This window comes from Phytophthora cinnamomi (genome assembly GCF_018691715.1).
Source record: "Phytophthora cinnamomi strain GKB4 chromosome Unknown Contig7, whole genome shotgun sequence".
NCBI classification, from domain to species: domain Eukaryota; phylum Oomycota; class Peronosporomycetes; order Peronosporales; family Peronosporaceae; genus Phytophthora; species Phytophthora cinnamomi.
The window spans coordinates 464,474-487,708 of record NW_027150940.1 but is presented as its reverse complement, the minus strand read 5'-3'; the positions used below and the strand labels follow the sequence as shown (position 1 = coordinate 487,708).

General features: G+C 51.4%; 6 protein-coding genes across 6 annotated transcripts; 3 read left to right on the top strand and 3 right to left on the bottom strand.

Annotated features, from left to right (window-relative positions):
- Positions 1-1,648: 1,648 nt before the first annotated feature.
- Positions 1,649-2,461, top strand: IUM83_11034 (Enoyl-CoA hydratase/isomerase family; the record flags this gene model as incomplete). Its single annotated transcript, XM_067935570.1, has 1 exon — positions 1,649-2,461. One exon carries the CDS (start codon positions 1,649-1,651, stop codon positions 2,459-2,461), a length of 813 nt encoding a protein of 270 aa, XP_067798836.1.
- Positions 2,462-2,581: 120 nt separating this feature from the next.
- IUM83_11033 (uncharacterized protein) lies at positions 2,582-4,101 on the bottom strand (the record flags this gene model as incomplete). The annotated part of the gene is made up of 6 exons (XM_067935569.1): positions 2,582-2,686; positions 2,773-2,982; positions 3,065-3,127; positions 3,201-3,632; positions 3,716-3,955; positions 4,039-4,101. The coding sequence occupies 6 exons, from the start codon at positions 4,099-4,101 to the stop codon at positions 2,582-2,584; spliced, it is 1,113 nt and encodes a 370-aa protein (XP_067798719.1).
- A 394-nt stretch (positions 4,102-4,495) lies between these two features.
- IUM83_11032 (Stomatin protein) lies at positions 4,496-5,410 on the top strand (the record flags this gene model as incomplete). The annotated part of the gene is made up of 4 exons (XM_067935568.1): positions 4,496-4,837; positions 4,918-4,978; positions 5,213-5,268; positions 5,339-5,410. The coding sequence occupies 4 exons, from the start codon at positions 4,496-4,498 to the stop codon at positions 5,408-5,410; spliced, it is 531 nt and encodes a 176-aa protein (XP_067798840.1).
- A 211-nt stretch (positions 5,411-5,621) lies between these two features.
- Positions 5,622-7,737, bottom strand: IUM83_11031 (Eukaryotic translation initiation factor 2A; the record flags this gene model as incomplete). Its single annotated transcript, XM_067935567.1, has 4 exons — positions 5,622-6,941; positions 7,014-7,136; positions 7,231-7,637; positions 7,728-7,737. The coding sequence occupies 4 exons, from the start codon at positions 7,735-7,737 to the stop codon at positions 5,622-5,624; spliced, it is 1,860 nt and encodes a 619-aa protein (XP_067798718.1).
- A 4,923-nt stretch (positions 7,738-12,660) lies between these two features.
- On the bottom strand, positions 12,661-14,583 carry IUM83_11030 (uncharacterized protein; the record flags this gene model as incomplete). Its single annotated transcript, XM_067935566.1, has 2 exons — positions 12,661-12,957; positions 14,410-14,583. 2 exons carry the CDS (start codon positions 14,581-14,583, stop codon positions 12,661-12,663), a joined length of 471 nt encoding a protein of 156 aa, XP_067798839.1.
- A 6,655-nt stretch (positions 14,584-21,238) lies between these two features.
- On the top strand, positions 21,239-22,807 carry IUM83_11029 (uncharacterized protein; the record flags this gene model as incomplete). Its single annotated transcript, XM_067935565.1, has 2 exons — positions 21,239-21,823; positions 22,268-22,807. 2 exons carry the CDS (start codon positions 21,239-21,241, stop codon positions 22,805-22,807), a joined length of 1,125 nt encoding a protein of 374 aa, XP_067798733.1.
- Positions 22,808-23,235: the final 428 nt, after the last annotated feature.

Sequence of the window (23,235 nt, the reverse complement as noted above, 5' to 3'; positions counted from 1 at the left end):
CCGGAAGCGGACAACTTGAAAAAGACGTTTGCGTCGGCTATTAGTGTCGTGGGCGTGGCAGATCAGGTAGGAGCGTCGCCGGTCGAGCCGTTAAGGACGAAGACGCTCCATCGATGGAGCTTGACGGATGGCGATTTACACAGCTGGGCGCAAGGATAGACTCGCTGGTAACGACGATGTTGGGGATGGCGGTGGTTGAGATGACGAGCACTGGAGGAGGCCATTTGCATATGTTGTTTTATGGTAACAGAGAGATCTGTCGATGGGGTCACATTGTACTACACTTCATTGTAAAATGCAAACGCTTTTTTCCGGTAATTTGTCTTATAAAATGCTACTTCCTGACTAAGCAATACTTTCTCGAGTTCCTGCCGACGGTAAATACTGGAGTCTTACATGGTCTTATGCAAGCCATTTACGTCCTCCTTTATTTCAGCAACCGAATCTTTCATACGTTTTCCTCCTCCAGAGCTTCCATCTCGCGTTTAGGTTTTAGATTCATCTTATACTTGTTGAAACCCTTGGTGTTCGTGTCGCGGAAATTCTGAACTATGCAAAGGTGATCCATTTGGGCAAGATACACTTCCAGCCCCTCCATTCTCAATTTCTCGACCAACGCTTCATCTCGTTTAATCTGCTCATGCGTCTTCACGTTTTGGTCGAAGTTATCAACAATGCTGTAGAGTTCAGTTCTTTATACGCCCGTTCTTTCCTGTACGAGTTGGGCCTAAAACACGTGGAGCGGCCGTATAGCACATAGGGTATTGATATTCGCGACGTAGGCAGCAACGGATGCATTCCTCGTTCTATTTCTGGTGAACCAGCACTTTGGCGTCGTCACTCTAGAGGTCTCGTTCTAGCTTGTTTATATATTGACTGTATCCGAGCGGAATCGCCTCAGCGCCATAACATAAATGCTTCATGATTCGACAAGTGCATCTGGTCTTGACTTCTTGGAAGGATAATAGTTGGATTTCTTGTGAGACTCAAAGTAGCGCATCCTAAGGAAAAGGCCGATAAAGTAGTCGTCTACGTCGATACCGGTTGGTACTTCTAAAGCACGTAGTTTCGAACAGTCGTATAGTCCTACATCAGCATCTGTCGGCTTGTATCCAACGAGCCATGGGTTGCACTCAGGCAACCAGAGATAACAAGTGTGAGCCAGCACTTCCTGAAGCTTCTTTCTCGCCGCTACTAGTTTTTTTGTTCTAGCCCAACAGTTCCCGTGCTTTTTTCTGACCGAAGTGATACTTTAAGCTGGAAAGCTGTCGCTTGCTTCGTGTTCATCTGGCGATGCATTCACTTCATCGGCATACGCGAGGCGCCCAGGATATTCTAGCGGGCACGGCGACGACTGCGATTGCGAAATATCCTCGCCCTTGATCTTCTCATCAGTGCTGGGGCTTCGCCCAGTGATTACGGTTCTTTACGGATGTGGAATTAGTTCAAAATTATGTATTCTTTTTTCTTGAAATTTTATTGTTTTGGTGTCCTGTTCAATACGATCATCATGATAGAAAGGTTTGGTTAGCTTACAGCGTGTTGTCGACTCAACGCTAGCTCAACTTCAAATCCGCAGCTTGAAGCTCCTGTTTGACAAAGCACAACCGAATCGGCCATCCCACGCGCATCCAGACATCGATCGAGCATGGCGACCGCGCAGCAACAGGAGACGGTGGTGCGCCGCCACGTGCACGCTGGCGGCATCTTCGTGGCGGAACTGTGCCGCCCTCGCGCGAAGAACGCCTTCAACGACGCAGTCTACGAGCAGCTGACGGCGGCGCTGGACGAGTTCGAGGCCGACGCCTCTCTGTACGCCTTCGTGCTCACGGGCCACGGTGACTACTTCACTAGCGGCGCCGACGTGAAGGAGACGGCCGCCACCGTGGGCAACGGCACTATCCGCCCGCCCTCGCAGAGCCCGTCGCACAAGTTCATGCACAAGATGCTGGACTGCAAGAAGCTGCTGGTGGCGGCGGTCAACGGCCCAGCCATCGGCATCGGCGTCACGCTGCTCATGCACTGCGACCTCGTGTACGCAGCGGACAGCGCCACCTTCTGGACGCCGTTCCTGCGCATTGGTGTGGTGCCGGAGTTTGCGTCGTCCTACACGTTCCCGCACCTGCTGGGCCCCACCGTGGCGAACAACCTGGTGATCCGCTCCAAAGTGTACAAGGCCACGGAAGCGCTGGACGCGAAGATTGTGGGCGAGGTCTTCCCCACCAACGGATTCCTGGACGCAGTGCTCGCGGAGCTGACGCCGCTGGTCACGAACCGCTTCAACCGCACCAGCCTGCCAGTGTACAAGTCGTTGCTGCGTCGTGAACGCGCGCCGAAGATCCGTGAGGCGCTTTTTTACGAGTTTGAGCAGCTGGATCGACGCGCGGCGTCGGGCGAGTTCCTGGCGACGGTGATGGAGCTCAAGAAGCAATTCACGAAGAAGAGCACCAGCAAATTGTAAGAAGCATTCACGAACTTGCTACCCAGGGCTAATCATGGCTGGTGCTTCTATCACGAGCATTTTTGGTCACGAACGTAATGAAAACAAAAGGGTTTGGCTGTCATGATAATGGTGAGTTTTCTAGTCGGCTAACGCAATAATTCCACTTGACTCGTAGCAATGGATCAGCTGCAGCTTCTTGAGTTCGTCGATTGCTCTGTTGCCTTCTTCAAAACTTGGACAGCTCTGTTAGGGCAAATGGGCGGAAAACACACCGTTAGAAACAAAAAAGTAGCTAGGACAAGTACAAGTACAGGCGGGGAGCTTCGTACGTTGAGGAACGCCTTCAGGTCGACCGTCTTTCGTGGTGTGGGTGGCAAGTCAGTCGACGGCGTCGAAGGCGAATCACTACACAGTTGCTGGTATAATCGTGTCATGAGCGTTCCGATGCCTGGAGAAGGTGCTAGTGTACGTAACAACGAGTGCAATCGGACGCCGTTGGAGGTGATTTGAGGTGTGAGGTCCTCGACTAAGCTTTTGAGCTGCAACACCCAGGACATAGGGGTTAGAATTATCCGGTGTACGCTTCGGAAAAATGCGAACGAAGTTATCCGCAATACTTACATGTGCTGTCTCTTCCAGTACTTCTTGTTTCTCTTCTTCATACTGAGCCTTTAGTGATTGTTTCTGTGATGGAACAATAAAAGCAATCGCACTGTCAGTCTTGTGCCTCGACAAGATAGCGCGTAGCAGCACGTACATCGATCTTCTCCGTAATCGCTTCCTGGGCCTCTTTCAGCAGTACGATTTCCTGTTGAAGCTCCACAATCTCATTCTGCGCACGCTCCTCCTCAAGTCGCCGGCGTTCCTCCGGACTTTGCTCGTCTTCTGTGTTGTTCTCGTTCTCTTCCTCCTTCTCCAGCGTTGCAAACACCTCCTGTAGCTGCCGAATCTCCGACGTAAAGTCGTCCAGCTCGCCCTTCAGCTGCGTATTTTCCTCATCAAGATGCTGCTTCTTGCTGGCCTTCTTCTGGAGGGCCTCTTCGCGATGCCGCTTGGCCCGCTCAGCCTTCAACTCTCTCTCTTTGGCAATCTCCTGGTCCAACGACTCCGTCTGGTCGTCCAGCTCCTTGAGCATTCGCGCGTACTCCTCTTGGATGTCTGTGTTCCTGCTCTTGACCAGGTCTCGGAACTGCAGACACGACCCAAACGCACACCCAAATATTCAGTACTCTCTCCACTACTGGGCGACTAATTGGACACGGCGGGGCGTACGCTCTCGGACCGACGACGCAGCTCCTTCTCCAGCCGCGTCTTGGTGATCTCCAGGCGCTCCGTGGCCTCCGTGCCCAGGTCGTAGATCTCCTGGAACTTCTCCTCCAGCGTGCGCTCCTCGCTCTCCGGGTTGGCCGGCACCACCGCCAGCTTGGACGTCAGCTGCGGCATCCCGGAGGCCGGCAGGTCCTGCTGCATGCGGCCCACGAACTTGCCCAGCATGGCGTCCGTCGAGCGCAGCTGCGTCACCAGCGAGAGAGAGGAAGATAGTAGAAGTCAGTAAGCAACAGCAGCAGGCTGTACATCCACAAGCACGCACAGACCTTGTCGCTGCATGCCGCCAACTGCAGCACGCACTGCAGCAGCTCGCCGTGCACGTCCGTCATAGTCGCCGCGGAGTTTGACTTGCGTTCAGTATGCTTCCAATTATGTGTGGTGTACACCATGTGGTTGATGTACGCGACACAAAACCATAACGCTGATAGGATGCAGCAGCAGCGTCCGCCGCCGCCTCGCTGGCCTCCGCCTGCGCCGCAGACGCCATGGGTTCGGCCGCCAGCTCGCCCTGCGTTCGTTCCACCACCTCCAATGCCTGCTCGTGGATTCCCAGGTGCGCCACGCTTCTATCCGCCGCCCCTATGTCCTCCGCGCGGATTTTTTCCTCGCTTCGTGCCTCCTCGTCCTCCTCCGCCGCCGCCACGTCCTCCCGTGGTGGACGCAGAGCAAACGTGGCTGGACAATTTCAGGCGGACGCATTGCAATTTGGTGGACACTAGTAAAATGATTGCAGAGAGCTCTGGCGAGCCTCCGTTGCGATGGCTGCGACGTCGAGTTGCGCGAGCTCAGAAGCTGACGGAACAGTTGAAAGAGGCGGCAACGGAGTTGGCTGCAGTGGAGATGCGGCTGGAGTCGTTGAGTGCCAACTCTGAAGAAGGTCACGGTTATCGAGATGCAGCTGTGGCTGTGGAGGCGCCTCGACTGAGAGTGCAGAGGGAACGAAAACTGGCAGCTTGCGAGTCGCTGAAGAAGGAACTCGAAGCGATGAACGCGACCTCCGGTCTTTTCCCTGAGCAGCAGCTCGCAGAGATCCGACTGTTTGCTGCACGAGTGATCAAAAAGAAGGTGTGTGGGTGTCAGGTGCAGTTTCTTGCGTTGGTGCTTGAGAAGCTGACGGAAGCGTGTTCTGGTTTGCTTGTATGCAGGCTTATCGAAAGCGGGCCAAACAACGGCGCCGTGCTGAAGCAAGCATCCGTCGAGCAGTCGGTTCGTTCAAGAGCGAATGCGCAACACCGATTTATGAAGACAATCCAACGCCTGATACTGCTCTGAAGACCGCCGAAGGTAGTCAACACGACGTTATTCTTCCTCTTCAACACGCAAAGGCTGATTCCGCCGAGAAGCAACCAGTCCCCTGTTTATCAGCATCACCAAGCACTCTGAAACAATCTCTCGACCCAGAGACCTTGACGATAGACACTTTGATCGCTGTCCGACGAGCTTGGGACTCGTACATCGTTTTTCCACAGACACCTGGGGCCTCCACGATTCCCCCGGTATGTATACTTACCCCTTTTCACCTCCACATTGAAAATTGACTCCGTGTGTTGTGGTTTGCATATACAGCATTTTGTACCTCCTCCATCAACGCCGTCACCGAAATGGACAATGTATGCCTTCCCAAGCGTAGCGAAGTAAACTAAACCGTAATCAATGCATGCAGATCTGACCTGAATTGGCTCTCGTAGAAAGTAATGGCAAACTTACGAAAACGGAAGGAATGCTTCGTTCTACTTATGTTGACCCCAGCATTACCTCCTCGCGTCCCCTTTGGCTTTGCTCTATATTGCTCTTCCACGCACCATTTTCTAAAGCTCTCACGTTTTCATCACCCCCTTTGCGCGCATGCTTACGCCGAAAGTTCGGTCACCTCGTCGCGCAGAGCCTGCTCCGTCTTGAGCTTCTCCAACTGGTCGTCATTAAGCGATTCACCGGCCTCCTTCTTTGCCTTAATGGCGTCGATCTGCTTGAGCTTCTTCAGCAAGCTTTTCACCTTCTTGGCCTTCTCTTCCGGGGTCATTTCATCCGCAGTCGGCTTCGCCGGGGCCTCCTGAGCAGGCGCCGCGCCAGCGACCTTAGCAAGAGCTTCTTCGACTGCAGCCTTTGCTTCCGCGGCTTCCTGCGCCTTCTTCTTGCGCGCACTCTTGCTCAGCTTCTTCGGCGCAGCAGCTGCTCCCATGCCTGGAATGGGTCGAGGAGCAGCCATACCCGGGATTGTGGGAGCACTACTGCGCGGCGCCACGTACTTGTTACGGTCCAGCTTCCTGGAGCCACCCTCCTCCTTGCGCATCATGGCGGCGAGCGCACCGGTCGAGTTAGGCGGGCGGTAAGCTTGCGGCTTTGGCGCAGCCTTCGGGGCGGAGGAGGAGCCGAAGTCAGCCTCCTCACCCTTCCGACGCGGAGACTGAGGACGGTTCGGGTAGACGTCCTGGGCAGCCGGGCGGAACTTGAGATCGTAGAGCTCGCCACGCTCTTCCTGGTGGATGGGACCAGTGCCATCGTAGCGGAACACCTTAAAGCCGTTGTCCACACGCAGACGAGGGAACGTAGTGGCCGTAGCAAAGTAACGACTGTCAGGCGACCAAGCAAACGTAGTGGCCGAGTTTGATGTGGCCGATCCCATCTTTTTCAGCTTGTTGCGCTCCCAGAAATCCATGTCACCGCGAAGGTTGCCGAATCCAGCAAGACACAGGAAACGTCCGTGAGGGCTCCAGCTGACGTGGTTACGAGGCGCGGCGCCGAACTCGAACACGGGAAGCGCCTTGTTGTCGTACAGCGTTGCGTGCGCAGGCATCGCACCAGCGATGACCACGAAGCCGCGGCCCGTAGGGTCCCATGCAACATCGTGCACCGTTCCTTCCTTCGTCAGCGGCACGATGCAGTCATACTCACCGTCGCTCTGCAGGAAGAAGAGTCCAGTCTCTCCGTAGTACGACTTGCCCGAAGTGTCAATGTCCGTGCGCGTTTCAATAATGAGCGCACTGCCAGTAGGAGACCACTTGAGCGCCACATCCTGAGCCTTGTAGAAGCTCTTCGTGGCGGTGGGGGTATCCAGGTTGCTCGGGAACTGGTAAATCTTGACGCTAGCAGGCTTGCCCTTCTTCTCCGGAACGAAGAGAGCCACCTTGTACGGAGCACTGCCAGGGGCGACGCTGAAGTTGGCCACATTCTAGTCGTCACAACAGAATTGTCGTCAGCAGTGCATACATCCCTGTGGTACAAAATTCGCAAAGACCCGTACCGGGAGGTTGATCTGGCCAATCGAGCCCGCCGCGATGTCGCGGCCGCTGTAGAGCACCACACCGTTAGCGCTCTGACGCGCGCAAATCGTCTCGTCAGACGACCACTGGAGCGGGGGCCATTTCTGTTAGCATCAACGCATCAACGCAGCAACCGTCAGTCCTCTATACCACATTGAATCACTCCGCCCAGCTACCCAGCACGAATCTCCAACGTACGTCGCGCGTGTAGGACTTGTGGTTGAAGCGCGCCACCTCCTTTCCGGTGGTAGCGTCCCACACAATGAGGTTGCCGAGGTCCGAGTCCTTCTGCGGGCGCTGCCACGTCAGCAGGTGCGAGGCCAGCGGCGACCAGGCCACGGCGTGGATGCCCGGATTCTCCACCTCCACCACCACGGCGCCGCTGTCCGAGTCGCGCACCGTGAAGCCTGAGGCGGTGCGCACCAGCACCAGCAGCTTGCCGTCCTCCGAGAACTCCATGAGGTCCGCCGCGCCCGGAGCGTTGAAGGTCTCGTCGCGCTCGATCTTGACCTCGTCCTTGCTGGAGGACGGCGGGCCCCACATGGCCTCGATGCCGCCCTTGCCGCGCAGGAAGAACTTAGTGCGCGGCGCGTCGTCGTTGTTCGCTGGAATGCACGGGCAGAGGGGGTCACAATGGGGTGTAGGCAAGCAGGCACTAGGCGGGCATCATGATGCGGCGTACAGCCTTGACTCACCTGTCGACATAGTTGCGTGCTTGGTGGAGTGGCTCTCGCAGCGCCAGTGTGGTTGATGTACCTATGTACCAAAATATCGGTACATCTTTAAAATGTAACAGGAATTCCCACAACATTTTGAAAGGTGAGTACTGGGGAAAATATTCATTGTAGTTAGATATATTGAGTAAACTAGGTCGGTTTAGGACAAATTGCAACCGTTATCCAGATAGAGGTGGCCACCGTCACCAGGCGGAAAAGTTTGGCGACTCGGGTTTCATTATTTTTGCTGGAATAGCGTTATATCATTGGATAATTATGATGTTCAAATCAGGTTGTTTTAACACTTATAGAAAGGAGTCCACGCATTCTTTCCCTGTTGCAGTGTCGTCAGCATCGACAAACTGGACTTGGACTTGTAAGTCGGCGGCCTTGCTGTCGCCGACTTGCTCTTGAAATTGCGAATTGCAAAGTGTATTCGTTCGTTAGCTTCTCGCTACCTTCTTCATGCATGCTATGTAGGACCTTCTCTCCCTGTGCTATCTAAGTAATCACTACATGTTGGTTGCCGTCGACTCTTGCCACAGATCGAAAGTTTCATGACGGCGGTTTCTCCATCCCGTCGTCGTTCGTTGCAGTCGGCAGTGGATCGCCAACTGACAATCCTACAATGCCCTCAAAGGCAGGCTATCCGCTCGTGTCCTTGGTCTTTGTTTTGGTGCGGGACACAGGCTGTTGCTGTTGCTTCTCGCTGCTGGTCTTTTCCTTCTCGTTCCGAGTTGATATCACCCGAGAAGGACCACTGGTTGCGCGCTTGTTTGCAACTTGGCCCCCCTAAGTTGAGATTTTGCATGCGCAACGCGAGTTGAAGGTCACCGACCTTATCCACATACTGCTGCAACTTTACTTGCACATCCTCGTACACCGTGCGTATTGGCTCCGAAGGGTTCTCGATGTCCACAAGCCCTTCCCACGCCACCAGGACGTCGTAGTCGTGGTCATTACTCAGACGGTTATGGCGAGGTGCAGATAAACTCCCGGCTTTCCAGATCGAACCTTGGATAAACGTAGACCGCCGAACGCCGGACTAGAGCACAAAAGGCTCAGAGTCTTGGGGTCTCAGCTGAAATACCTCTGCTGAGCCCAATAACGGCTCGGACGAAACTTCCCAGCTCCGGTCCTTGGTCAGGCGCGGCGTGTGCACCTCCCTTGCGATTCATTGACGGTTCTTCCTAGGGCTACGCTTTGGGCCCAGACGTCAGCCAGCCACAGCAACCTTGTTCCCACTTCAGATATCTCCAATACTCTCCAAACGAAACCTGCTCCCCACTCAACAAGTCTCAGCTCGCACGTGTCTAACCCAATCTGCCCCGGGTTTTCATTAATACAAACACGACACTCCACACGTAACTTGTCCACCTCTTCCGAGACCTCGGACCTTGTCTCCGTAGCTTCTTCACTTCCTCCGGCGGCTCCAGCTGATAGCGTTTCCACATGTCTTCACTCGGCCCTCAGACCAAGAGTGGCCCGAGAAAATTGGCTCGATTTGAGCCTGTCCGTAGTCTGGGTTCTCGGTCTGCACCCAGGGGAACCCACGCACCACGCTCAAATATGAGCGAAATTCAGAAACCGCACTGAAGACTTGAGGTTATCTCAGCCCCCGCGTAGTCGCTCCGCCGAAACCTCAGGAGAGTCGCTTAATCCCCGAAAATATGAAATACGTGTCGGTAATGTCGTCCAGATCACGTAATAATATAAAATATCTAATTAAGCTCCTCCTCACACCGAGGCACACCCAAAAAGTCTATTTGGGGCTTTGGTTTTGATAGAACCGGCACTCAGCACCCTTTTACACAAGGAACCGTCCTTCGGGGCAAATTCGACTCTGATTCAATTATAACACATGCAAACAAAGACCTATCAAGTGGGGGCTCACAAAGCCGTTCGGAGAGCACCCACAAAGGGTGCTAAGATCATCCTGCAAGCTGTCAGACTGCCTAAGGCATTCAGCGCTTCACCCTGAGTTTTAGCCAATAAAGGGCCGAGCTCAACAAAATCCAGCGTGGTCAGGCATGGGTCCTGCAAAGCTTCAACGAAGCTTCATTGATGAGTAGCTGACCCTCGGTGAATCATTGGCCGAAAGTGTGTCGTAATCTGGTCCCATCCCGGCTGATATATGAGAACGTCATCATTGATGACGCGACCCTCCGGCAGCGCGCATTTACCGTGTACCCATCGGCCATTCTGAGACCCCATAGTCTCAGGCGAGATTCCAACTGAGACCCCTGGCATAAGTGTCCACCAGTGTCCGCGTCATCTGAGACCTGGGTTGCCAAACTGAGACTCCGGAGCGTCCGATGAGCCCAAGCACATCCCGCTGAAACATCTGAGCCAAGACATACAGATTCCAGCTGGCCCGGCTGACACCACCCAAGCTCAGGATAGTACGATTTCAACCCAGCTGACTTCGGCTGAGACCCGGGGACTTCAGTTCTTCCAGCTGAGACTCGAAGCCATCAGCGCCTTCATCACCAAAGCGGACCGATTATCAGCCAAGACGCAACGAGTTCAGCTGAGACCGGGTCGGCTCAGCTTTAGCCATCAAAATATCTACCCGGGACATCCAAGCTCAGCGGTGGGACCACAACCCGAACGTCACAGGAGTCAAGCTAATCCATAGTCAACTTCAATCGTCGTGGCTTCAGAGTCACAGCAGTCTCAGCGAAGTGGGTGAGACTCCCAGCTAAGACCTGGGGCTTCTGCTGAGAGTGTGTCCATGCTCTCCAAGCCAGTTATTGTTGAAGCAGCAGTTCCGTGAAGCCAGCCGCCCCGTTCCATTCACTAAGGGCCGTGCGTGGGACATAGTGCGTCGGCGACCGGCCGATGACGGGTTCGCCGGAAAGATCCGAGCGAGCCTCGTCACACGGTGCTGGACGAATTCTCAGGCTATCAGGTAGATGTCCTGATTGCCAATGTGCCCGACAATCTCTTCAGTCACTTTGAAGGAGCTGTCGGCATAGGGTTTGAGTCGGGAGGCGTCCACGTCCCTAGTAGATCCACTGATGAGGTGCTCAACAGTGAAGGAGTTCTGTTTGGCATCGATGTTTCTGTAAAACCCAATCCATTTCACTGATAATGTGTTGGTTTTCAAACTCGACACAATCCGGGACCACAAAACATAATCTCCAATGTGGAAGTTCACTGCGTGCGCTGTTCGTTGATTCCGTTGATTGCATCGAGTCTGCTTTTCTTTTGCCTGCTCCAATTTCTTGTGCATGCTGTGGCATTTCTGGCGAAGGACATCAACGTTGGCCGAAATTGCGACAGGAAGGTCATCGAGTGTCATGACGCACTCCTTGCCCTCATCCGAGGTCACCACGTTGCTCTCAAGCGGTGATGTCTTCTTCAGACCAGTGAACACCTCGATCGGAGCCAGATTCGCCAGAGATTGAACAGGTGTCTGGTTTAGGTTGGCTTGGATAAGGGGTAGAATGTCTACTCATTGCTCTTGGCGCAGCCGGAATTCCAGGACCATCACTCTCAGTACCTGCAAGATATCCCTATTGATGGGTTCAACACTACCGTTTATCCAGGGGCAATATGCAACGGTGAATTCCTGTCGGGTTTGGGTGCAGCGGCATAGCTCAGCTAGGATTTCATTCTTGAAGTGAGTTGCAGTGTCACTGATCAGGGCTTTCGTCGGTCCAAATCTCAGGTTCCACTGCAGAATCGCACCTGCGGCCGTCACCGTGTCAGCCGTCTTACATGGCACCAGCTCACAAAGTGCGAGTAGTCATCTGTTAGCACCAGAATGTAGTTACTTGACTCGTCGTACTTGCCATGAAGAGGTAGCCCGTGTGGGGGGCCTCATTGCGCTCACTGGATCTGTACAGCTGTCCATAGGGCCGAGGTATAGTGTTTCCACCCTTCACATGACAGCACAGTAGACAGGATGCACAGAACGGGCGTGCTTTAATGTGTACATTGTTGATGTCAAAGTAGCCTTCAAGATTGCGTTAACACCACGGTGGCTCTGACTGCCACAACATGAGTCGCTGGAGATGGCCACCAGCCGTGCCCGGAACCCACAGCCTATGGTACGAGTCCACTTGTACACCACGCCCATCATGGTTCTGAGGGGTGGGTGCGACCTTGCCACTCTGTGCTGACATGACATCTTCAATAGTCGGTCAATCAACCGCGGCAAGCGGTCTCAGTTGCGGCTGCTTCTCTATCTCCCAAAGCGTTACCGAAGTCGTCCGAGCCACGGCAGGTTTTTGGCCTGCCTACCTAGAGAACATGTCTGCCCAGACGTTCTCGTCCCCAGCTATGTGTTCAATTTCATACTAGAACTCGTTAAGTTTCAGACTTCAGCGCAGTAGCTTTCCGCGTACGTGCTTCTTAATCTCAGTCCCTGGAGCAAAGGTGTAGATGAGGTTTCGATGATCCGTGAACATCTTGAAGCCTTTGTCTCGAATCAAAAGATAATCAAGCTGACTGTAAGCTCAAACACTGGGATGCCCTTCTTTTTCGATGACGCTCCAATCGCTAGAAGCACCACAAAAGGTTCCACTGATACACTGTAGGAGGTTATGGTTCCCCTCTGCTACTGCTGCCGTTTTGCTCCAATCCTTCAACATTGTGAGATAATGCTCCACCATTCATCACTTGCGTCGCTATACATGCAGATAGTAGCCTCTGGATCGGGCAGCGCAAGTGTAGCTGCATTGCGCAGCAGGTCCTTCACGTTGTTGAAGCTATCGAGCTCTTCTGACGCCAAGTTGATCACAATGTTGCCGGCAACCTTCTTCGTTCGGCGGGTTCCGGTTAATTCTTTATCTAACCGGTCTTGACGCGGCTTGCAGATCCTAGCGAAGTCAACTAGGCTGCTTCGCATCCAGCCCGTAGCCCAAAGCAATTGCTGCAACGCCCCAGCCGTGGTTGACGCAGGCTTTTACACAAGTGCCTGGATCTTATCAGAGGCGTACGTCACTCCGACTTTGGCCAATACACGGCCACGCGACTTCGCACTCGTAGTATACAGGCAGGTCCTGTCCAAACCAAGAAACACACCATTATCTTCTAGCAGCGAGTAGATCAAGTCGACGACCTCGAGAAATTCATCGATAGTCGACGCGTAGATGAACAGATCATCGACCCACACAAGCACATTCTTGATCAGTAGGTCCTTCTTACGCGTCACGTTCTCTATAGACTGCCGGAACTGGAGCGAAGCGTCCACCGATCCTTGCTGTAGGCGTGTGGGCGTTATAACTTCCCCGTCAGCACTGGCATTCTTGACTTTTGGCTGCCAAGGCCAGTTGAAAGAAACTCTTAATGAAGTCAGCCGTCTGATTATGCTGCTCCCCCCTGACATCTTCAAGGTGAGACTCATTATTGGTCATGCCACCAGCTAGCAGCTGAGTGAGAACGTTCACCGGGCGGAAATCAATTGTTTGGCTCCACTCATTTTCTTTTCCAGACTTTCGGACTGGCAGAGCTGGGCACACCCAGCAACCCTCCGGGTTCTTGTATGCCCAGCCAAGTTGGATCAGCTTTTCATTGAACTCCCGGAGGAATTGCCGCTGGACCAGAGCATACTTTCGAGGTTTGCGGCGATACGGCTCTGCGCCTTCCTTGAGGCGAATGTGAACGAAGGCGAGCGATCAGGCGGATCGTCACTAATCTGTAGGCGCCATATATCTCGCTTCGACACAATCTCGTACAATTGATCGCATTTTTCAGCAGGAAATCCATTGTCAACAGCTACAGCTACCATTTCGCGCAACCTAGCTTTGGTCGCATCGGTATCAGGTCGCGCAATCTCCATGTACTCACTTTCGTCGTCAAACGGATCAATGTCAGAGGAACCTTGAGTCACTAGACTGCGAGGAGCTCGTCAAGAACAATTCCGAGCGATTTTAGATTCTGCTTCCCCAGCGATAATTCATCTTCACCAGTTTCGGTGATCACACACGTCAGGCCGCGAATATACACTCTACCAGTCACTGTTGCAGGCCAATATCCAAATCAACAGACTGAGTGCATCTGATGTACGCACCACCAACTGCGTTGCCTCGAACAGGAGGCTCCAAGTCTTTGAGTGTCACGGTCAGATCAAGGAGCCGCAACTCAACCACTATACTGCGTGAGATGACGTTGTGCGTTGTGCCGTTGTCGACGTAATAGGGCATGACCACAAGTTCGTTGAAGATCACTTTACTCTCTCCAAGTGAGTCACTTGTGACCAGGCGCTTCACCGTGGATGCCTCCTTCCCACGTCTTTTGTTCTCCAAGAACGCCTTCATAGCGTCCTTCTTGTTCTCCTCAGTGGTGCTCGGACAGTTCTCCAGCCAGTGGTCGCTGCGCTTGCAGTGCACACAGCCCCTCCCCCTTCTTGTGTGTTGGCTTCACACTTGGTCGCCGATCGTCCTTGCGGATTTGCTCCCTTGGATTGTCGGGCAGCTTCTTGTTCTTACCATCACGACCTCCGTTGTCACCATGTGCTGGTACATGTCGTAGGCCTGGTGGTTCCGAATAGTTTCGTGCTTGACGAGATTAAAAAGACGGTGAAGATCAGACTTCAAGCTGGGATCACATTCAAGTGCCCGCCTCACTTGCCCCTTGAGTGTAGCCGGTCTTAGATTCTCCACCATCACTTCAGCTTCATGTTATCCTTCAGGCATGCAGCAAAACCATGCACCTCGATCACCTTTTCCATGCAGTCAAAGTACTCCAGGAGTCTAGCCTTCACGTCCTTCTGCCTCAAATCCATCTTCAGGTTGGACACCATGATCCCCATCACATCGGGAATCGTGTCGTTAATCACGCTGCCGATGATGTTTTCGATCGCATTCACTAGTTTCTTCTCAGTCATATTCTCCACTGGAATACGCAACTCAAACTCCGCGAAGGACTTCGGCAGCCTCTTGTTGTTAGACTTCAACACGGGACGTCGGACGGATGCAGGCGACTCTCCAGTCTCTGCACAACGATTCTCCACTGATTCCTCGTCCACGATTCTCTCTTGCTTCCACCTCACCAAGTCTTTGGGCGAAGCTTGTGATTTGCGGTGGGCTTGGAGCGTGACGCCCTTGGCCTTCACACTCGTACTTGTACTCCCGAAGTCGCCGCCCGGGTTGGCACGGCTACACTTCACAGGACTGAACTTTCACATGCTGTTCGTGCACAGCTAAAATATATTTTGTAGAGTCGTCAGCATCGACAAACTGAACTTGAACGTGTAAGCCGGCAGCCTTGCTGTCGCCGACTTGCTCTTGAAATTGCGAATTGCAAAGTGTATTCGTTGGTTAGCTTCTCGCTACCTTCTTCATGCATGCTATGTAGGACCTTCTCTCCCTGTGCTATCTAAGTAACCACTACATGTTGGTTTCCGTCGACTCTTGCCACAGGTCGTGAGCTTCATGACGGCGGCTTCTCCATCCCGTCGTCGTCCGTTGCAGTCGGCAGGGATCGCCAACTGACAATCCACTGCGCCCGTCACATGTGCCATGAAGAGGGTGGCGCTTGGTTCACCTTTTACAGGGATTTAATCCACCAGAACCCAACACACCAGGCTTGAGGCTTACTCGGGTTGGTTCTGATACCCCTCATTACACTATGGGGCATTTTTCGAAATTTAGGGCCTCCAGCCCACCCAACTATCCTACTCCGGGGTGCGGGTTAGCAGGGTGGACCACTCCACGGAGTGGCTGCTAGTCCAAGATATTGCCTATCTCCGGCCTCCATGGAAAGTCCTGTAATCGGCGAGAATCGATCCAGGCACCTCCCTGTCCCCGCGTCAGTGTTTGATTACTGGCCCATGTACAAAAGCCACCATAATCGCAGTTCCCACGGGATAAGATATTAGTCAGGCAATTGTGGCAGTTTGTTAAGTAATTGGCATTTGCGCAGGCGTTTTTAAAGCAAACGTGTGAAATCTTGACTACTGAGTACTGTATTACGAAACGTATTGTTATTACATTGAAACCATACTTTTTTTTAAATGAAAACGTGCGCTGTATTGTGTTGTTAAGCCATGTAGAGAAAATGGAGTTCAAATTTGCAGAAAGGTGAAAGGAAAGTGAATACTGCTGCCTACTAGTGGTACATTGCCACTCAAGCCCGTTCAACGCACTCGGCCAGTTTTTCAACCACCAGGTATTCAGTGACTCCGTGCTCAAACTCACAGCGTCAAATGCACACTAGATCGTGTAGCGCATGCGTTTTTTACTTTCCCTGGCACGACCTCTAGGAACGCTTTGGCTTCGTCAAGTACAAACTCCTTCAGATTGTTAATTTTGAACGGGAGCGCTCGACGTTTAATGAATTTTGGGACAAGCTTTGCCACTGAATATTTGTTGGGTGCACCGTCGCCGCTATAATTCGGCCTTGGCTTCGCCGTAGGTCGCCCGGGCAATTTTATAAGCTCTGGCTCTTCGAGCATTTGACCAATCCCGATATGCTATAGTAGCTGTAAGCTAGCAAGAATGTGGGCGCAACGCCACCCAGACGGATAAAATGAAATGCAGTCACACCTGAAGTTTGCTCGGATCGATTCCACAGTGCTGATGGCCACGTGCACTGTCAAATGCACCTTCGAAACTCAGCTGGTTATTTATTTGCATTTTGTGTAAGCCCAGACACCCAAGTTGTACATCCGCTAGCGTAATACTCTTATTTATCCACCCGCGCAGCGACGCCTTGTACGTCTTGACGCGCCTTTCGTCCACTGGTATCCCGAGATTGTTTCTGGCATGGATCATTTATGCACGTGAGTTGAAATAAATTCCATCGGAGGACGATCACGACGTTTGCTGTAATTAATCATGTGATTTGCAGTGTTGCCCAAAATTTCAGCCCACCTGCCACGGGTCCAACACAGTATGGACGGAGTTTGCGTGAAATACTTCCTAATTCCCCTTCTTGCAGTAGTATTCTTGGGAGACACACATTCAAAACAACAGCAGTCGACGCTCGCTTCGAAATGGTCGCCAACATGTTTATTGATCTGTGGTGTGTATCAATGAGGTATTGCTTTGGTATTACGCCATGCATACCTGTGGCAGTAGCGAACCACCGACGCCACGGATCTGTGAGGTACTCCTCCTCGAACCATGCCCCCATATTCACGTTCGCCGTGAGACTTCCAATCCGCAATTATCCGATTTGCCTCTTCTTGCAATTGTTTGATAGAGCGACAGGAGTACAACATATAAGTGCGGGCGAATGCGCTTCTTATACATATCACGACAACTTAATTTGTTCAAGTTGTCTGAATTGAAGGTACCACGCAGTCCGTGAGGCCAGCAACTTGTCAAAACAATATTAGGCCACTTATGCACAATAACACTGCTTTTATACTGTCCCTGTGACCGAGAGACTCAAATTTTAATTTCAAGTGGAGTCCAAAACATTCCAAAACGTCTTGCTGCACAACGTGAAAAAACATATTATACCAAGCATTCTCAGTTCTGACGAAAATGTAAGCAAAAGGAATAAAGTTTGTGCATAGCTGTTTCGTGTATAACGTGTACAACACGTTCCGAAATCAACCACGACCCATCCTCCACGATGCAACCGATATGTTCCATCTGTCACACCAACTACGCCATCTGGCTGGCTTATGATTGCTAGAAGTGCCTTTAAGAAAACCCGTCGTGACGTAACGACGATTCCGAGTGTAGGTTTATCATTTTCAACAGAATACCGGAAAGAAGACAGCATGATCAGATCATTTTAAATGAAAAATTCTGTTGGTCAAATATACGAGCCTCTTCCTCCGGATCAAAAACCTGGGGTGTACCCATCATATCGAAGAATGCTTCTCTCATCGAACCGTTTTTGTCGGCAGTCCACATTTGTACATCGGCGTAAGTAGAAAGTTGTTTTTATGCTTTCGTCGCTGTCAATATCTACTTCCTAGACTTTAGTTGGGACTCCTCCGGAATCAATTCTAGCATCTCAGGAGCTTGCGCAAACCCCGTGAGCAGAGTCGTCCTTGCCGCTTTTGGACCCGAGGAACCAATAAAACTACATCAACAGCTTCCGCGATTCGTTTGTCGATACCTTAATGAGGAGATTCAGAGAAGTAGGTATAATGTTATCCTGAAAGCTCAGCAAACACCTGGGAGAACCATTGGATACGATAATTTTATTCGACTATGGCAAGCATTGTACGTCGAACAGCGGTACACATAAGTTTTCCGGTAGGTGCTTGTGCTGTTTGTGTCAGTGCGATACTTTGCGTGCTGATTCTTGTCGGCGAAGGCCCTAGCTTCTTCTTCACCCAGACTAATCTGAGGCCAATCTGAGGTCGCTGGTGCAATAGTATCAGAAGCAAGACGTGTATGCCTTAAATCCATATCGGATTCGTCGCTGTCCTCGCCAGAGAAAGTTATGACCCTGCTAGGAAGACCATCAATCTTATAAACGCAGAAAATATAACATCAATTTTTAATTGCGAAATATCAATTATGACCCAACAATTTTACAGTACTAAAAAAGCTGTCGCACCTGCGCTTCGGGCTGGTAGCACCAATAGAGCAGGGGGCTTCGCGGTATATTCGATAATGAAGCGCTGAATTTTTCGGGTCCGGCACAACCGCCGGATGAGTGTAACATCAAGGCAGCAACGACAAAAAATGGAGTTACCCTTACCCTATTATAATAATATGCTGTGTTTATTGTATACTAGTACAAACGTTTTTGATCATGTGTGCTCAAATACACCTAACCCTACATAAAATTGCACAGTACTACTTCTCGCGCGCGTGTGAACTAGGCGCAGATTCTTTTCAGGCAATTTTTAGATGGAAGTCAAGCAAGTTAATTCGACGGGGATGTTTTTCAAGCAGATGACACTCCAAATTGATTTTGAGCACTAGCATAAAAATAGCTTGCAATGTAGTAGGCGGGAATGTAGTACGTGTGTGCATGACTTCGGGCGCCCCGACAACCTGCGGCGTCATCTGCGGTGACCTTGTAGGTCGGTGCTGCCCATTTCTGTACCGTGTCGAGAACTTCTACCACATGTACCAAACGCGAAGTCAAATGAAACCGCAATATGCGCAATCAAGGTGACGTACCAAACAGCGACCTACGTCACACGGATATTAGCGTCATCGATGTGCTAGGTGAAGAGATCAGCCACCTCGACCAGCTTCTACACGAGGACGACCACGATTACGCTGTCGAAGATGGCAGTCAAACATACAAGCAAATGGGAGTAACAACAAGGTGGTGGCGTCACACCTGCTCGACTTGGCAGATTTTGAGTGGAGTAAATTTGATCTTATCGGCCCTCTATTACTGCCAGATGTAGATGCACAGATCGCAGTAACCGTTCCTGAGACTAGTGAAGAACGAAGAGAAAGTCGCGAAGGCGTCAACGACCGCTACATGTGTTTACGATCTCTTGACGACCACGACGGTGGAGAGAATGAAAGCATGTGGATATGCAGAAAACAGAGTTGCCAACAACCTGTACACCTGTGCTGCGTGATTCGCTGGATTCCACACGATCCAAGGTGTGGTAGCAGTCGGGATTCTATAGATGTCGATATTGAAGAGGGTGTGGTAGTGGTTGTTGAGTACGTCCCTTCCCCATCGACGCCTAGTCTGCAAAGAGACTATCCAAAGGACAGTTTTGGAAGGGCCAGAATGTGACCGCAAGCTGGATTACGAATGTTTGTTGGTATACCACGAGCAATCCTTAGGCCAAGCCAGACACAAAGCCTTCATCGGGTCTGCCTGCAAATACCCGTTCCCAGTCGATCTATTTGGAATTGATGACGAAGATTTTGCAGGCAACAACCATACTGGTGACTCCGCGTTTGAATATTAAAAAAACTGAAAATCAAGAGGAAGCAAATCCAAGCAGGACAGCTAGTGACCCCAACAGCGCTGATGCGAGCACATAAGGAAGTTCAAAAAGGCGAGTCTGACGACTCAGACGAGGACAACCATCTCGGCGATGGCTGACGTGTCTAGGTATAACGTGCGTAATACTTGCATGAAAAGACACCTTTGTTCGTTTTTTTCTATTAATAATTGTATGCAGTACGATTGAAGACGAGGGTACAATAGAGGACGATTAGCCCTCCGTTTGCCTCCGCTTCCGGGTAGCGCTTTGAATCCTTTTTACAGTCATCTCTCCCTGCACATCGCCTGCGAATTCCTTCTCAAATAACTCCACATTGCTGTTGTACTCATCGTGAATAAACTCGGCGACGATTTTCATTCGGGAGAGACACGATCGGTGCATTTCACCCTCATGTGGTAGCATATGGACGCTCGCAGACACGAATTATTGGGTTTCCAGTATTGATTGACGTAGTCTCTCCCAAATTGTCAGGAAGACCAGACGCCAGATGCGTGACTACGACGTCAATTACGGTAGCAGAGTCATCATCCAATAGTGTCACCTGCGTTGAACTTTCGATTTCTGCGATGTTCTTCACCATTTGCCCGCGACATTCCAGAAGCAACGTTAGCACACGAAACCTGGATACAGACGGGTGCTTACCCAGAGCGTTCATAGGCGTTTGTAACGCTTCGGTAGCGTTGCTATTCATTTGATCGTCTCTATAATTAATATTTAGTGTGCTTTCCAGAGCTGCATCAATGCACGAAACTGAATCGGGTGATATCGAGTCATCCAACAAGTTTCATTCTCCGTCCAAAAAGTCATCTAGTAGATACCTTGTCACCGTCTCAGTTTTCTCACTTGGTGCCCAATCTGCCCACCGTTTCACGCGTTTATACGGCCACCTGTGCTATTCTAGTGCAAAGATAAATCGGTGTTGAGCGCCACCTCGTCGAAAGCAGTGAGACGCAAAACCAAATTCCATCACCGAGCAGGTTTCGGCCGATTCCAACAGCTTCAGCGACGACGTTGAGCACCCGGTTGAAACTGCCGTCCGACATCGGCGAGCCCCATTTCACGCCAATGTTCACGAACGAAGGTCCATTTACCGCAGTAGCAGCCCCATCTTTCCGTTTCTCCGAGCCGTTGTGGGGTACTTTCGTAAGTGCAGGAAATTCGTATTCAGTGTCTCAATAAACGTGATGGAGATTCGAACTTGCGTGCGCAGACCACCTCTCTAAATACGCGAAAGCCTTAGCAACTTGTTCTTCTTTCTGAAGGTGGCGAAGTGAGTACGTCCGGCTTATAAGTGGGTCGTGGTCTGTATTTCTATTACGAATAGAAAACCAACAGAATCGTGTTGTCGGGACGGGTGCGATTTCTACTTAAAAGCCTTCTAAAACGTACCTAAAATGCCTAAAAATGATACAAATTCTTACCTAAAATGGCCTAAAACGTATACGGCGAACTTCCTAACAACAACCTAATCGGAGTCAGAAATCACCTAAAAAAGCCTAATTTTTTGCAGAACTCGGATGAGATGCGAGGGCGCTGCGATGGATTTTTTATGAGGTTCTTACCCACGAAAATAGAAAAAGAGATGTGTTTGTGTCATACCTTGCCGGCCCAAGTCATTCCTTGTCTTTCATTCATTATTCAACTAGCCATGTGGTACAACGGCCAAAACTTCGACTTCAAGCGAGACTACAAGGGCACAAAGTACTACAGCTGTGCTAACTACGAAGCAACGAAATGTCTCGCCAAGCTCATCAAGTATCCGGCTGAGCACAAAAAGGCGAAGCGAGCCAAATTACTGGCGACAGCTTCAGCGGCGGCGGCTACGCCCGATCAGCGTTCCAAGACAAGGTCTGATGACACAGACGGGTCCCGTCACGACACTAGCAGTGGGAGTGAATACGACGACGTAGACAGCCCGTCCGACGCTAGCGCAAGTGACGACGGTAGCGTCCGTGACGTGGATTTCGCCTCGTTTCTTGGTGATGACCGTAGTCAACAAGATGGGGACAAGTCAGCGAAAGACGGGTACTTCATTGTATTTCGTGGCGGGCACACGTGTACCGCGGTCGTGACAGCTCCTGCACGTGATGTCACGCACGAGATGGCCGAGCTTATACGGAAAAAGGCAGTCGAAGACCTGGTGGCTACTGCTACCGCCGTGTGGGAATGGGCTCGACAAGAAATGATTACTCGCTACGGCCGTGGGAGCGGCCTCAATCTGATCAAGAAGCGGGTAGGCAGAGATCTAGCATACCGCGCCAGAGATGATGCTACTGGCGGGGATGCCTTTCGCGCTATCGAGATGCCACCGCACAGAAACCTGTCGGCAGTCGACCATCGCCCTTTTCTACAGTTCAACGTTTCGTACACGCACGGGCGTGATTTGCACCGATTGATTGGCTTCGCTCATCCCGGTCTCCTACATGTCCTGAACAATCCAGGACTCCAACGCTTCATTGACGGGACATTTTCAGTTGCTTCTAGGCCGTTCAAGCAGGTGGTAATCGCCATGGTTTACGACCAGGGTCACGAGATTGTTGTGCCTGTTTTCTACATCCTGGCGCAGGCTAAAAACGACTGGACTTACTGACATATCCTCCACTGGATCAAAGTACAGAGCGGCATGAAGCTCAATCCTGGTGTCGTATGCTGTGATTTCGAGCTGGCTTTACTGCAGAGTGTCAAAGACCAGTTCCCAAACGCCAATAGCGTTGGCTGTCTTTTCCACTGGAAGCAAGCTATTCGCCGGAAAATGGTAGCTCTGCACATCCCACTAGACCAAGTCAAGCAAAGCATGCTGCCTGGATGTCTCGATTTGTTGACGGTGTTCCCACGCGCAAAAAAGGAGCAGGGTATTGCGCATGTATCATCTCAACTCGAGCCGCGGCGAGGCGACAAGACGAAGTGGGCTTCTTTCTGGAAGTATTTTCGCGCGACGTGGTTAAAACGCTACGACCTGGATACGAATGTGCACCACATGTTGAGTGACGATGTGGGGCTCATATCCAAGACAAACAATCCTCTGGAGTCTTACAATCGTGTGTTCGCCTCTCAATTCCATCGGTCGCATCCCAACTTGATGACTTTCATGCAGGTGTGCAAGAACGAGTCACAGCGGTTCTTTGAAGGCCTGCGTCGCATCGAAGATGGAGTTGAAGATGGGTCTGCCGTTGCCGACGTGACATACCCGACAATGCCTGCAGCATTAGCTGATTGAACATCGGCAACGCGCACGACCCACCCGATCCGCTACCGTTTCTATACACTGCCTCTCTACTGACTTCATTGCATAATCCCCGGTAGCGACAATCAATACACATCTTCTCTCTTTTTACCCCGATTTTGGTGTACGACACGTCTTCTTAACCGGACCTAAGAAAAAATTGTTCGGAGATTTTTTTAAAGGAATTTAGGTACGTTTTAGACGGCTTTTAGGTAGGAAAAAAATCTCCCGTGTTGTCACATTGCCCTTGCGCGATTAGCGGTGAAGCCTGAGTTGGATATCTCCATTCTTCATCTAAAGAACTTCATAGATGCGACAAATGCCGTAGAAGCTGAGCGAGCAAACCGTTGTAAACCACAATCGCACGGTCTCGTTGATTATTGAGCTCGGTTCCAGAAAGGTGATCATTCTCGTCGTCATCG